The 16,813-nt window shown below is 38.6% G+C and overlaps 1 protein-coding gene across 2 annotated transcripts in view; it reads right to left on the reverse strand.

Moving 5' to 3' along the window:
* The window catches only part of MOB1B (MOB kinase activator 1B), a 52,813-nt gene that overhangs the window by 22,110 nt on the left and 13,890 nt on the right, over nt 1-16,813 (reverse strand). For both annotated transcript variants that reach the window (XR_011919908.1, XM_072405370.1), the window contains exons 2-3: nt 6,542-6,708; nt 5,573-5,666 (exon numbers count right to left, since the gene is read on the reverse strand). Coding sequence is in view for 1 of the 2 variants with exons in the window: in XM_072405370.1 (XP_072261471.1) it covers nt 5,573-5,666; nt 6,542-6,708 (261 nt within the window). In the remaining variant the exon portion in view is untranslated. The remainder of the gene's footprint in view (nt 1-5,572; nt 5,667-6,541; nt 6,709-16,813) is intronic.

Raw genomic sequence — 16,813 nt, forward strand, 5'->3', positions numbered from 1 at the left:
TTTGCTCTCACTTTCTGCTACATCCAATTACCCTACCCTATTTTTGGAATGTATTTTTAGGACGGGAAGCAAGGGGAAATCTCCCCAAAAGAACACACAGTAACAAAATAAACCAACAGATTGTAGTATCTACTGTCCAAAACTAGGGAAATATTGTCACAGCTCCATAAGGCAAAGTGGTGGACCCACTGTGTCACCCACCCTGTGGAGACGTGCATGGGGCGCAGCGTCTAAGCAGTAGCTTGGTCCTCTCCAGAGCCTCTAGAGGTGAGGATGTTATGCGGCAAGCTACTGCCAGGTTGAGGGCCCCGTGCTCGCCAAGGCAGGTGACTGCCAACAAGCAGGGACTGAAGCGTAGTACAAAAGGGAAAACCAGGAGGGAAGTCAGACAAGCCAAAAGGTCAGGACCAGCAGGGAATAAAGATGGTCAGGAAACAGGCAAGAGGTCAGGACGGGCAGCAAGCAGGAGTAGTCAGGAATGAGCCGGGGTCGGTACACAGAGAATCAGGAACAATAGAGATAAACAACAGTAACCTGGAAGCAGAGCCAAAGGAACTCCTTGTTCAGGCAATTTCCTGTTGCCAGGTCACTTCCTTAAGAAGGGAAGATGGGAGTGGATCAAGTGAGCCGCAGACATCAATCCCACCAGCAGAGGGAGTGCTGTTGCTGGGATGGTCTTAGGTGTTAGATGTTGGCCAGCAGAGGGAGCGCGTCTGCGGAATACCCTGGTTCTCCGAGGCAAGTGAGCAGTTGACAGAGAATCACCTGACTTGGAGCAGGAAGAAAACATAGTGTTGGATCCAGAGGCAGAGATGGTGCTGGCAGCAGGAGGCTGCAAGGAGGGTGAGCAAGAAGGAGGCACAGGTGACCTGGACTTGTGGGAATCTGTGACAAATTTTTTGGTAATCATATATACACACACATATATTGATTGTTTTATAAATAGGTTTGGGTTTTGAATAGAGGTGGTAATTTGTGAGCTGAATTAGGATGACAGTTACCACTGCCATTTTAATTACAACTGCATTGCCACTGCTATGTCACAAGTTACACAGTTGGACTATTGCCCAAGTAGAGTAGACTGTGCTTTTGTAAAAATTGTGGGTGAAGATAGGTGGCTAAGAATGAACAAAAATACCTACATGACTGGCAATTACTTATTTAGCGAGCCTCCAGCAGACAGATGCCTGTCCCATTTTATCACGGAGGCACTGGCCAGGGTGGCATATTCCCCTCTGCCCCTGGGTGTTTATGTGTACAAGAAGAACTTTTTATAAAGAAAGTTCTCCTTTTCATTTAGGGCCCTTTCACACCAACAGTTGGCAGCTTCCGGCCACGCAGCAAACTGCTCTTGTGCACTTGGGAACGTCCCACGACAGTGTGGGTGACTAGATTTGCACATGACTACAACCACAGTGCACATTTTCAAACAACAATCTGTCACAGCTGACCGCACAAAATGATTCTCAAGCTTTCTTTTTTACTTGAATGGAAGAGGTTGGGATTGCGTTTGAGCTCATAGTGCCGAGTGCTGAGACTTACTGCGGGTCTAAAATGGCTCTTATTGTTTTTGAGTGCATTACTGCAGTTCTGAAGAATCATCCAGCCAATTTAAATGTCTACCCGTTTAGTGATTATGTCAATGCTGGAAATAAATTGCACCCAGGAAGGCAACCAGGGATCCAATTATCTGTGCATGGTAACTAGGCTATCTCAGAACTGGCTAGTAGAAATGATAACAGTTGCAATTAGGAATATATGTTTTCTTTTACAGCACAGGAACACTCTGCAGCTTAAGTCTATTTCATTTTTGCATACAAGTGCTGTAAGGCAATCAATATTGTATGGCTGCTAACAGCAAAGACATTGAACCACCAAGGTGCAGTATAACATTTTTTAACCAAATTTCTTTCTCGTGTTCCATGTAAATGTACCTGATTTTTAATATTTGATTGCATTATAGTCAGTTTGATGTCTAAGTAATGTTTACGTCATAAATGTTTATAACAAAACTACCATATTTGTGCTATATGTTATTTAAAACGTATCACAAAAAATGATCGCGTTTTAATGCATATTCTGTAAACTGCCTATAAAGCTTATTAGTGTGAGTCAGCAGATCCAAAAAAAGACATATATAATTCTAGAAAAGTTTGCAAAGACTTAGGAATGTTCTTTATATCTCCTAAAATGTAATCTGATCTTTCTATAAGTAATAATCTTTCAACAGATGTAATCAAATCCTAAATTGCAATCTGATTTTTCTTAATAAAAATGTACAAAGAAAAAGAAAAGACTCAACCTTTTCTACCTGTAGGAAACTGCTGGTTTACACTTGTCAATTCATTTCACTAATAAAATAGGTAACAGAACCACCCTCATGAGACCCAGTATGCAGTTCCTAATGTGTGTGCCTGTGCCATCTAATATATAGCAAACAGACAGGTACACAATGGGCCTAATTTATTAAAGCTTTCCATGACTTGAGAAGATAGACTGTCATAGGCGAACCTGGGTGATCCAGCAAACCTAGAATGGATTTCCTAGAAATCATTTGCTATAATGAGGCAAATGTTTTCAATCCTGGACCAGATTCATTTCCAGGTTTTTCTGGATCACCCAGATTCTCCTGTGATAGTCTATCTTCTCTTGTCTTGGAGAGCTTAAATAAATCAGGCCCAAAAGCAAAAGGTTTCTAATGATTCATGTAACTGCTTTACTGTTCTGTTCTGTGAATCAGGCTGGCTGGCTGCCTGAAAAAAGGTATAAGCTCTGCATACAACAGATGTATATATTTTTAAAAGCAGAAACACTGCATTGTTTTATTTGAACTGTTTGTCTTAGTAATATTCTCTAAATATCACAGGATGTAACAGCAACGGGGACTAAACAAGACCATCTATATTGAATCCTGTCATGTTATTACCCTGTCAGTTACATTCTGCTGCAAGAGTAGAAAACTAGGAAAAAATGCCCAATTTACATCATGACCAATATCTTCCAATGTTAAGAAAAATTGTTTGGTGCGTATTGCTAAAACTTAATACTATGGGCAGCACGGTGGCTCAGGGGTTAGCACTCCAGCCTTTGCAGCGCTAGGTCCCAGGTTCGATCTCCAGCCAGGACATTATCTGCATGGATTTTGCAGGTTCTCCCCGTGTCTGCGTGGGTTTCCTCCGGGTACTCCGGTTTGCTCCCACATCCCAAAAACATGCAGTTAGGTTAAATGGCTTCTCCCTAACAATTGACCTTAGACTATATTAATCACATATGACTATGGTAGAGACATTAGATTGTGAGCTCCTTTGAGGGACAGTTAGTGACACGACTATGGACTTTGTACAGCGCTGCATAATATGATGCCGCTATATAAATACTGTATAATAATAATAACTTACAAATTCAATGAAAAAAATGAGCAAAGAGGGGCTTTTTCAGCATAGAATTTAAATTTAAATCATATTAATTCCAGGTAGGTAAAGTATCAAGATCTATGAGCGTGTTAGAGTCTATACTAGCCATCCCCAGCTTGGTAACTGGTCACGTCATGTTTCTCATTCTGTCACCTTTTCACCCTAACAATGGGCGGTCCTCTGTAGAGCACACCTAATGACACCAATGCAATTCTTGGCAGCATTTGTACAGTGAGTACAAGAAAGCATGAAGCTGAGTGAGCCAAGGGGGAGTCCACAATGAAGTGTGCTCACAGAATGTGGGTTGAAGGATATTGGATGTCAGCCAATCAGAATGAAAAGTGGCAGCAGGAAGGAGTGGACTTTCCGTGTCGGAGGGTAGGTAAGTATTTGATGAGAGCAACTTTTATCAGGTTATGGCCTATATAACAGGCCATGACCTATTATCAAAAATTCACAAATGCATTTTTTTAAACAATTAGTTTAAAAAAATATTCTGCAGATTAAAGTATTAATTTTATTCTATATCTTTTCCATTTAAAAATGACCCAAAAATTATGGTGGAAAGCATTACAAAAAAATTTACAAATGAGGCATAAACTTATAAAAAAATGAACATTTGTTAATGCAACACCCAAAAAAATTATTAAAAAAAATTAAAAAGAAAAGAAGAAAAAAATAAAACCTTAAAGGAATGAGGTATGTAACAGAAAATAATCACAAGGAGAAAGAATGGTTTTTGAAGGCAAACAATATCAATGTATTCTTCATAATTGTTCATAATACATAAAATGTATACAACAAAGACTATCTTTCAGTCTATGGAGGTGTTTATTTACCCTCCAGTGTGGAGCTTACTTACCATCTTAACCTAATTGAATCCTATGGACAATGTGAGTCTCTTTCACATTTTCTTTATAATCATACCTTTCATGAAGCCAATATTATACATGTACCTCCCATAACACGATCGTGCAATAATACTGTTACCATTACCTTAATACAATCATGCCTAATATTATTTATTTAATTAGTTACTAATTCATTTATTTTCTTTTTCTACTGTACATTAATCAATATTCTCTTTATGTACACATTATCCATATCTGCCCGACGCTACATTCCAATACTATAAACACCCTACCCCAGGACTATTACATGAGTTACAGTAATACCCTACACTGTGATTACTATATGAGTTTTTTAATACCTATCCACACATTGATTTACTGTTATATGAAAACCTCTCTTTGTCTCAGTTTTGATGTACTTAATGTAAATTTAGATACTACTGATCTATCACTAAAACGTACGTCACCCCTGAGGTGGCCTAAAAACGGGCAAAACACGTGGGGCTCACGGCCGTTACGTATGCAACAAAATATGTGTACCAATCTGCAATGTGTTTAACAGATGACGTTTGATATTATATCAATACATTGATATTGTTTGCCTTTAAAAACCCTTCTTTCTCCTTGTGATTATTTTCTGTACCTAACACTAAAGGTTGGCAAACCACAGCCTTTAAAGGTTAAATTATTTTTTCCACCAGTCCCCACTTGTTTGTAGGAGGTAAGTAAGGTTGAATAGGGAATAGGGTTGAAATGTGATTAAATATGTACAGAGCACAGACATCATATGCAGACTGTAGTGGGTTTACCTTTGATCTGCATTTTTCTTACTGAAATATTAATGAAAAAGAGTCCAAAGAATGTACCAATAATATTGGTATATTTTATTTCCAATTTAAGCTTTTAAACAGCATAACAAACACTGTTCAGAAACTTCCTATTACATATCAGCGGCTGCAGTTTTTGCCTTATAAGCCAAGTCCATGCTGTCATTTTGATGGCAAAAGTAGGAGGGAGGAACTGCAGGTGGAGAGGGACAGGGCATACAAGTTCTTTTTGGCCCTACACCCAATTCCCAGATGGTTATATATTTATGACAAATCTACTAAAATCACAACTGTAATTTAAATGTTACTTGTATAGTGGGATATATGAATGTAGTATTCATGTCCTATTTCTATGCCTAATCTCAAATAAAGTAGTTCTAGGTAAATTAGATAATTGGCACTAAAGCAATTGTCAAGCGCTGATATATACCAACTCTCCAATGTAGACACAAACAGACAGCACACACAAAAAATATCTTACTTTGGGCCAGCAGACATTACTGGACAACTCTCCTCTGTGCAGAAATCTGTAATGGTTCCATATAGCATATTGATCTGGTTGAAAAAATCCACAGCTGAAAGTGAAAACAACAAACTATTAGATGCCGAAATGGGAATGACTCAACGGAAATTCAGCATTGTAATTAGGAGCAGTCAATCGCATAAGAAAACTGCAGTACAAAAAAATGGAAGGAAACAAATTATAAAATAAGTTTCATATACCTATGAATCCTCCAAAAAGTGTTTTTTTTGTTCGTTTTTTGTACTTTATTGAGAACAGATTGGAGACATGCATCTTCAGATGGTTTGATAGCTTGATCGCAATAAAAGTGCGCTGACACTAAAATATGCTACACAGGCACATAGTAATGGTATACCATTATACATACATTTATTCACATAGCTGGTCATACTTTGCTTGTGATCAATTTTGAAACTCATAGTAAACAGTTTTTATGGCAAAGTTAACACTCACCTATGGAGAGCTTTAATAAATCAGACCCTTTAAAACTAAATTCTAGGGTTAGAAGGGGGGGGAGCCTTGTATACTCGAGGGGGGACATATTGCTGACAGCATCTACATGCTGCTGCTGCTCCTTTATTGTCCATGATTGGACAATAAAGGAGCAGCAGCAGCATGTAAATGCTGTCAGCAATGTGTCCCCCCTCGAGTATAGAAGGCTTTTCTGCTTAGGTGATTCTTGGAACAGGTTGTATTGCTTAATGGCAGTGTAGTGTGCAGACATGTCCTGGACTTGGCTGTACATAAATAATAATAATTTTTTGCTGTATTATGTATTGGCTGTTTATGTTATCTTTTCTTTTTTCCTGCAGTAAAATACAAGGTGTAGTGAAATAAAAGACATTTCACTAGATATACATATGCTATAGCAAACTATTTTAGGGAACTTAATCTGAATTATATTTAGGAACAAACGTCCGTGCTTACTATTCACAGCCACCCATTCGTTAAGGTCCTCCCCCTCAGGTAACATGACAGCCATGCGGAGGTTTCCACTGCCAAGAGTGGCTTCCGCATGTTTCAGCAGCTCGTACTGGTGGGAGCCTTCAGGAATACTCTTCTTTGGTTTGAAGGTCTTCGAAGAGCGATTGCCGCTGTAAATGATAGGAACAGAAATAGAAAGAGAATGTTAGTGACCACATCTTTATAAAAATATTACCTTTTCATAACAACTTTCTACAAATTATGATCATGACTTTATGAATAATTATTCACATATTTTAAAAATTAATAACAATTGAAAAAACTATTTCAGCATGCAAATGTTCAACTGATTTTGTATTTGTTGCAGGCTCATTCAGTGAGATTCAGGAAAAGTGGGAAAATGTTTATATGAAAATCCTGTGACCCTGAAGAACTTGAGTTGGATAAACTTACTTTGGGTCATAAGAATGTGAGAACATTATGGAAAATTAAGGGGTCTATTGATAAAGCAGTGAAACCGACATTCACTGAAACATTCTCTGGTGGAGAATCTTCCAGGTATATGTGTTTCAATAACAGTAATTGATCTCCACCAGGAGATTTTTCAGTAAATGTCAGATTACCTACTTTCAAAATGGACCACAAAGCCTTATTGTGAAGTTAAAAAGGATATTGTTCTTTCAAATAAAAATGTAAAAAAGTCCTCCATTTTGCTGTTCCTTATAGTTACTACTTGCATCATTGGCTTACCCACTGTAAGTCGCCTTTTCCTCATAAAAAGTGGCCATTTCTTCTGGCAATGCAACTCAACGGGCAAGGGCAATACTGAACTCCTGCCATTACCCTCTGCTGAATGTGAAATTCTGAACTTGCATAGATTTAAGACCAAATGGCTCTCTAATGTGAATAGGTTGGCTTGATACCAGTGGTGACACTAGGATATGCTCACCAACAGATTCTTTAAATGGATCAAACAAAGGGAAATGTGCATGTGATGTATAGATGCACTGCATATTTTTCTACTTTTTTGCCTTGACATACCCTTTATTATTGTACAATGGCATTTTTAGTATTTTTTTATGCCAAATATGAAAATCATTTAACTACAATTCAGAAATCTAGTTGCATTTCCAATCTTTTTTTGATATTGCCATAGATCGGAAACCAATATTTAGTGAATGCATTAAAAAGATTCATACAGACAGATTACCAGTTCAGTACTTCATTGGTTTTTCATCCAAACATTGCATTGCAGCAGTTCACCTGTTTGACTCCTTTTGTCAGTGACCTGTTGATTTGGGAGCCCAAACTACTAACTTTTGGTCCTGTACCATAAACATTAATATAATCAATAGTTTCTTGCAGCAACTAGTTTAAAACCAGATTTGGAAATCTGAATGAAATCAGAGAAAGGGGAACTTGGGCATTAATAAGGACTTTCCAGGTAACCTATTGGGTACATTTATGAGACAATAAACCTCTGTGTGTGCTGCAGTGGATTACAAAGAAGCCAGATTAAGGTAAATTGAAAAAACACAGCTCCATCATTTGCTGTAATGCATTACACTGGAATTGCATTATGTGTTGCCTGGAAATACTCATTAAGGTACATGAAAAACATCTTTCCTCTATCTATTCATTCTTCATTTACTTTTTTGGTATAAATAAATCGTAAAAACACAAATTTTAAGCCAGGGTGATTAATCCATTTTAAATCTGATACCTGTTTATAAGTCTCATTTACAAAATAGAACCAGTAAAAATTTACAAGTGTAAATTCCACTGCCAACAACAAGTAACCTGCCCCTAACCTCTTCTGCAAATGTTTTGAATGTAATGCTGTCTCATCTGCAGTGGTAAATCTCTCCCAAACCTTTGCAAAACTGTCTTAGCTGTCCAGGTTTTCAGAATCTTATAAATAAAAGGCAGCCAGATATACAATATAATAGATACACATCTATTTTTTTTTAATTTATTTTGCCTCATAAATTTTCCTGAAAAAATAGGCCTTCAGCTCTTCAAAGCTAAAGAATGCAACTCTATTTTATTTTTTTCAGAAGCTAAAGATCATAGAAATTTAGAAACCTGGCAACAGAATGTGGGCATGAGGCACCAAAATAGCTAGAATTTAGCAGCTATCCTCCTCTGACAATCTAATATTAAGCTCTGTATTTTGGCACAGTTTAGTTCCTTAAACTTTTTCAGCTGCCTGAACACACAAAACACTGTTATTATGCGATGAACTGGCATTAGATGTGTTTCTCTTTATAAAACACAACATGGCACTGCACAGGGTGCAGCATTTCATCCTGACGCTCAGAAGATCTTAAAGATGTGTTGCTCATCCTCATGTAATTAATCTGTATAAATCTACATTTAAAAGTAATGTGCTTCATGTTTTACATATTACTTTTCCAGTGTATTATGGAATAACAACAGGCAAACTACTAAATATACAAAGTAATGCGAAGAAGAATTCTGGGTGTCAACCAGATTTCTCGCGGGTATCTGAAAAAAAAAAAAAAAGCTGAGCTGCGCATGAGGAGTTTGAGCTTTGGATGCTAGGATAGCCAGCAGTCATGGCTTCTCCTGCGCATGCTGGGAATGAACTCCAATCCTGTGTAGGACTAACATCATCCCTACCCAGCTAATCAAGATAGCCAAAGATCGACCACAGGGAGAGAGGAAAGACGAAGATAGTGATGCCCTCCAAGGACACAGGGGCAGGTGAGTACTGCGGGTTCAAATCTGCAGCTGTGTTATCTTAAACAAAGATGTTTAATTTTAGGCTCTTTTGAATATTGTGGTTAGTTCTACTGAATATAGCAAGTTGGCTGGGTTATCTGTATCTACAGCTGCCACATTTGTTCAGGATTAAGTCACAAACTATTCCCTGCAAGCACTGCATGCAGGGAGCTTCTTTATGTTATAGCTTCTTAAAGGAAACCTGTATTAAGACATTATGAAAACTTCAATTTCTGACTTCAGTTTTAAAAATACTAATCTCCTGGCAGTAATGTTAGTCCATTGGCTTTAACAGTACCAGGTGGAAATATTTTCTTTATTATAACAGATGTAAACCTTTCCACATTTAGGTATGGAAAAAAAATTAGATTACCTCTACAATTGTGAAAAGATGAAGGTGGCCTAACAGTTCCAAACTTCAAATAGTATTTGGCTGCTAGAATGCAACAATTGTGCTGGGGTAGGGAGGACTTTGAGGATTTGATTGGTGGTATTGTGACTGCAATAGCAGCTTCCACATCCTAACTAGAACAATCAGAAATCAGGACCCTCTTTAACACTGTTGTCTGTCCCATGACAAATTACCGGTACTTCACAAGCTGTTGAGGTGACCTACACTATCTCATTATTGAGGGATCCTAGACACAGGGTAATGTTACCTCTGGCCCTAAGACCTGCTCCCTAGGTCTGCTGGAGGATGAATCGTACCAATGAAATATGTCAATCCCTATTATTAGACTTCTATTTACAAAGTGTATCTCTCCTAACATAACTTCATTTGTCATGAGGAAAAGTCATTACTACATTAATTAGAGGAAAAGCGATATTTTAACAGTTCGGCTAAAGATGCACACTCTAGCTTTGCTGTCCTTAATTTTGCAAAGACTGATGTAGTAACATAAATCCTGTAACAAAGTAGGAAAGCAACCTTTGACACACTGTCCATGGAAAATACACATCCAACTTATACCAGAGACAAAACACATCCTGCTAATACTAGTGATTGACAAAACACAGCCCACTGATACCAGACAACTGACTTTGCACATTATACTATTACCAACGGCGAACAATACACACCTTCCCTTATCAGTAATGGGGATGACACTAATTTTTCTAATAATAGAAGGAAACAACTATTTGCAGATTTTGATGATATTTGAAATGGCTGGGAATTTACAGAAGAAACTGAAAATGTATGTATTGGCAAAATATAAAAAATTAAGGAGGTGATTTTTAGTCCAGGAAGAGACAAGGAATAGGTTTATTAACACTGTTTTACATTTTAGTGCAGCAGAAGCAGCTTTGTGAACTCAATAGATTACTGGTATTCTGGCAAGAGTTGTTTTTCTGTACTTGCAATTTTTTAACAGGTTAGAACATGGAAAAACTGATCAGAGAGCTGTACTACTACATACATTTTAGAGTTAAAAAGTCTATTTTCCTAAAATCATTTTCCCTACGCATATTGACTGCAAGTTCCTTGCCACAATTCCTAAACACAAATTTAGAAAGGAAACAATCAAGATTATGTTATGGAGGAAATACTATCTGGCTTCTAAACTGACTCACATTGTTCAAAGTCAACAAGGAAATGAAAGATACTGGTTAGAAAAACAGGAAAATGTGACCTAGAATGTACTGTCAGCACAACTCCCTGTCTTGTATAAACAATAATCTTATATTATTGGATGGGCCCCTTATCCTTAAATGTTCACAAAAGTTTCATTTATGTTTCTCATTCTTCAAAGCAAACAAGTCACGACAAATGAAAAAAAAAATGTATCCAACAACAAAACATAGTAAAGTGTTCATCTGCATTAAAATCCATTGCTGATTGTATGAAGGAGATTCAAAACCCCGGGTTACCTGAGGTATGCTACTATGTTGGCACACAATGCAGTGCAAGGTGTCTGTCTTTTGGCTGTCTAGGCTCCTCACTGTATTGCAGGGTTTACTAGGGGTGTTCCCATTGTAAGTGTCTAGGTTTCAGAGATAACTTGCACCAAGATTTTAACGTGAGTTAGATTTATCAGAGCCTTACAGTGCCCGTTTTGTATATGTCTGCTTATGTTGTAGAGTCACTTGCATGAAGTATAAAACAAAAAAAACATGAAGTGATAGGCAGTCCACTGCTAAGGGAAGGTTCAGACCTACTTCAGGATTGAGTGATCCCGCGTGGATCCCTGTAGGTGAGCCCTTGCTTGGTCAATCCTTAGGAACCAGCGCCTGCTCATTTGACAGCTGGGGGCAGTAACCACTACTGCCACCCCCATTCAGTCTCCAAGGGGGTGACACTTCATTTAGTATCTCCTGAGAAACAGCGGTTCTCTGGCATGAAAAAGTGATAAACGCACCACAAGCTAATAGCCACTTGCACATGACCTTAGTCTGCCTAATTCATCTGCAAAATCTATGCACTGCCAGATCGGAGGAAGTTTTCACTTTTTTACAGTTACTGTGCTAACATTAGTTTAGTGCCCAATATTTCCAACTGCTAACAGTTATCATCCAGCACATGTTCCCTACACTTATTGGCTACAATTACTTATAGATCTGCATTTGTAACCTTTAATAAGGTATGAACCCCCTTACATAAAATAAGTCTTTACCAAGGAAGCTCTATTATACATAGTTTAATCTTAAATACCCCCTAGTATGAGAAAGTGATGTGTCTTGTGCAAAATGTGCACATCATTTAATTATAGAAGCATCCCATGTTGTGGGGTGTTCATTTGTTGTGAGTTCATATTACCCCTGATATTGGTAAGTGCATTACCAATTACCTCTGTGTTTTTCCCAAGTAACAGTACCCCGTAAAGCCTTTAAAATTACCCCCTAGGGTTCACATACCGCTGGTTGGGAACCAGTGTTCTACACAATCTCTAAAGAGTTTAAGGTGTTTATGAGCCTAGAATATATTTTTCAATATACTTGTACACTTTATAGGATTTTCTTAAGCACATTGTTTTCAGGATCTGTATGTCTGTGAAGGTTCCCATTTATCCAGGTCACTGTGTGAGATTGAGAAGATAGCATTCACTGTTTAATGGTTGTAATTAAATTAAGTAATTAAGACTACTGACGTTTTGCATTTCAACCACAAGATGTCGCTGTTTCTTAACACAACTGAATAGGTTGCCAGTTTTCATATTGATAGGAAGTGTGGTTGTTCTGGAGAGAAAACAGGAAGGAGGAGAGCAGACATCTTGCAAGGACTGTGTGTGTAAAAGAGAATCCATTCGCATCCAAGGGTCAGCGTGTTCCTAGAGACTCAGAAGCTGTGGCTGAGTGAAGCTGACAACCATCCAAGGTAGATCCTGTCCAGATTTTCTTTGGGTTATTGTTTGGAATTTTGTTTATTGTGATAGTATGCAGTAAAGTACTTCCTGTTTTATATAAATTGGTGTCAGTGGGCTGCTTTTCCTTGTTTGTGACTTCGCTGTATCCTAGAAAGCCCCCGGTACACGGCTTACAACTGTATATCCTGTAGACACAATGAAATGGACCTGTTTTTGTAATGTTTCACAGCCTGTGTAAAGACTTTTCACAGCCTGTCCAAGCCCCTTCTTCAGTTCTAATAGCATAGGAAATTTCTGGTAGAACTGTAGAAACAGCCTAAATAGGCTGCAAAACATCTTCAACATTACAAAAACAAGTTCAGTAGAATGTGACTAACTATTACTAGATTTAAAAACCTGTATTGCAAAGTTCCTCTGTTGCCGTGGGTTTTGGGTCATTGTCATGCTGGAATACCCATCCACGACCCATTTTCAATGCCCTGGCTGAGGGAAGGAGGTGCTCACCCAAGATTTGACGGTGCATGGCCCCATTCATTGTCCCTTCCATGCGGTGAATGTGTCCAGTCCTCTTAGCATAAAAACACCCCCAAAACATAATGTGTCCACCCCCATGTTTGACGGTGGGGATGGTGTCCTTGGGGTCATAGGCAGCATTCCTCCCCCTCCAAACACGGCGAGTTGAGTTGATGCCAAAGAGCTCAATTTAGGTCTCATCTGACCACAACACTTTCACCCAGTTTTCCCCTGGATCATTCTGATGTTCATTGGCTAACTGCAGGCGGGCCTGTACATGTGCTGTCTTGAGAAGGGGGACCTTGCGGGCGCTGCAAGATTTCAGGCCTTCACGGCGCAGTGTGTTACCAATTGTTTTCTTGGTGACTATGGTCCCAGCTGCCCTGAGATCATTGACAAGTTCCCCACGTGTAGTTCTGGGCTGCTCTGTCACCGTTTTCATGATCATTGCAACTCCACGAGGGGAGATGGGGAGATCTTGCATTGAGGCCCAGACCGAGGGATATTGACAGTTATTTTGTGTTTCTTCCACTTATGAATTATCGCGCCAACTGTTGTCACCTACTCACCAAGCTGCTTGGTGATAGTCTTGTAGCCCAGTCCAGCCTTGAGTAGGTCTACAATCTTGTCCCTGACATCCTTAGACAGCTCTATGGTCTTGGCCATGGTGGATAGTTTGGAATATGATTGACCGATTGCTTCTGTGGACAGGCGGCTTTTACACAGGTACCGTAACAAGCTTGGATTAGGAGCACTCCCTTACAGAGGGTGCTCCTAATCTCAGCTTGTTACCTGCATACAGAGAAGACACCTGGGAGCCTGAAATCTTGCTGGTTGATAGGGGATCAAATACTTATTTCACTCATTACAATGCACATCAAGCTCTGACTTTTGGGAACTGTGTTCTTTGGTTGTTATTCCGTCTCTCACAGCTACAATAAACCTACCATTACAATTATAGACTGGTCATTTCTTTGTCAGAGGGCAAACTCAGCAGGGGATCAAATACTTCTTTCCCTCACTGTCTGTGTGTGTGTGTGTGTGTATATATATATATATATATATATATATATATATATATATATATATACACACACACACACATATACATAAAAAAATCTCTTCGCCCTTTTATAGCTCTTTTTCCAGTAATATATTATTCCGGCTACAATCTTCTTTTGCAGTCTTTCTACACCTTTATATTACAGAAGACCTTGACTAAGGTATAAAAAAAATATATATATATACAAATTTGAAATCAAATTCTAGCAGCATGATTCAAGTAATTCTTCCCTTACATAGAATCCTAATAATAGCTTTCTGCAGTATGTAATTTAATTTGCATACATTGTCTATGGAGAAACGTGAGTGATTGTTTGGTACATCTACTGTTGAATGAATTACAATGGCTGAAACGTCAGCTAGTAGAAGTTATGGTCTAGTAGTATGTGTTCTAAACATTAACTCTTCTATAAAGCCAATAGAGTCATTTTTATGTCCATGTATCATGTAAGCCATACATATGATACTTGTGGTTTACTCCGTTTAAAAATAAGAATTAGGCTACGTACACGAAAATGAACGATTAAAAACCGATCAATGATTATTCTCGATTATCCGTAAGGACGGTCGGTTTTCGGGGACATTCCTCATTCATCCTCGTTGTTAGCCTGTCGTTATTCACTTTTTTTGGTAATGATTATCGAACGATCGGTTGTTAATCATTTGTTTCCAACGATAATTATTGCACATGTGTATGTAGCCTTAATTTTTACATCACTCTCACATTGGATACCTAATCTGAAATATTCAAATTATTTTTACGCTGAACTTTTTAATTGCAAATTGGTTAGAGATTTTTGGTCGGAAATTCCCACGTGAAAGTTAAACCCCCCCCCACAAACAAAGTGTATGCAAAGTTACCTGTATCTAACAGACTAAGTTTTGTGCTTTACCTGCAATATCAGGCATTTGGTTATCACCACATCCGGGCGGCTCTGGTTGGTCAGTTTAAGGAAAGTGTTCGCAGACTGCAAAAGCTGAGTATTGCCACTTCTTTCCTGAGTTTACTTCTATCTCTTAGTTTGTCCTTGCTGTGTCTGTTGCCTGACCCCCAGTCAAATATAACAGTTCCAATCAAATGACTGTATGTCAGGTGACTGTTAGGACTTTTCACATTGCAGTAGGACCTGAGAGAACAGGAACAGAGGTGCTGCTCAATGAGAACTGCTGTCCTGCTCCTCTAAGCCTCCTGTGCAAACCTATAGCAAATCAAACATTGTCAAATTACCAATCTACACAAATTCCTTTTCTATAGCTCGATCATTTTTAATCAAAATGCCCAGTTCTCAAAAATAAATACCACACAGCTGTGAAATCACTTTTCCTCATGAAAGCTTCCATGAATAATTAATTCAATATATTATCTCACAAGCCAATTATTATATACGAGGGGGTGCTGAGAAATTCCTGGCTTTGCCCCCTTTTAGATGAAATAGAAAAATGAGTGTAGGGGGATGACAGCCTAATATCTTTGTATGTAACTGTGCAAATATCAGGTCTTTGCGATTCTTAAAACTGTTTTTTCTTTTAGTGAGAAGCTGAGGCACAAGGCACAAGCAAGTTTCACGTCGTTGGAGTTACGACCATCATGAAGTTTCTCCAGGGAAAGTCAGCAAAGGACATTCACACTGAGATGTCACAAACACTGGGGGAGAGGTGTCCTTCTTACAGCACTGTCAAAACCTGGATATCTCATTTCAAGACTGGGCATTTCACCATTGAAGATGACCCCGCAGTGGGCGCCCCCCAACCTCAACTGACCCGCCACAGTGGGTCCCCGCGGCCAAAGAATTTCCAAACCCAGAAATCAACAAAAAAAGTAATGTTGTCCGTTTCCTGTTGGACTACCTACCTCTGGGCTCTAGTATCAAAGGACAGTATTATGCTAACCTCCTGGACCAGCTAAAGGAGGCAATTAAGACGAAACGCCATGGAAAGTTGACCTGGGTTTCAAATTGGGTTTTTAATTGGTCCACCATCCCCCCTATTCACCTGACCTGGCCCCGTCAGACTATTATCTGTTCCTGAATTTGAAGAAACCTCTGAAGGGGCAACGTTTTGAGGACATTTCTGACGTCAAAGATGCTGCTGAGAGCTGGTTTGTCGCCCAACCAAAGGACTTTTATTTGAGTGGTCTAGAAAACTACAACTAGAACTGCAACTACGCTGTACCAAGTGCATCAGTCTCAGGGGGGAATAAGTTGAATAAATGTGTTATTTCATAACTCTGGCTCTCTGGGCAAAGGAACTATGCGATCATAAATAAGGGCAGTGCTGCACCTTTTTTTTTTTTTTTTTTTTTTTATAAAAAGGGTTCTTTACCCCTTTATGTAAAGTGAAAATTCTGAGTATGGCTAGGCTTTAATGTCAGCCAGAAGATAGAAAGTTTTAGGATTAAATAAAAAGAAAATTTGTGATATAATCTTTATATACCAAGTGTTAATAAAATGCATATTGACATTTGTGAAGACTAATGCATGAATGTTCTCATGAATCTGTTGTCTGTCTCCCTTAATATCCAAATTACAGTCTGAGGAGGTGGCCTTGCTGTGCAGCATAAATGCGGTATACGAGCCCATACACACATCAACATTTTGGTCACTAGAAATGATCTTTTGTGATAGCTTATAGTGACTGAAGAATGAATGAGAAC

Source organism: Pyxicephalus adspersus, chromosome 3, assembly GCF_032062135.1.
Source record: "Pyxicephalus adspersus chromosome 3, UCB_Pads_2.0, whole genome shotgun sequence".
Lineage (NCBI taxonomy): Eukaryota > Metazoa > Chordata > Amphibia > Anura > Pyxicephalidae > Pyxicephalus > Pyxicephalus adspersus.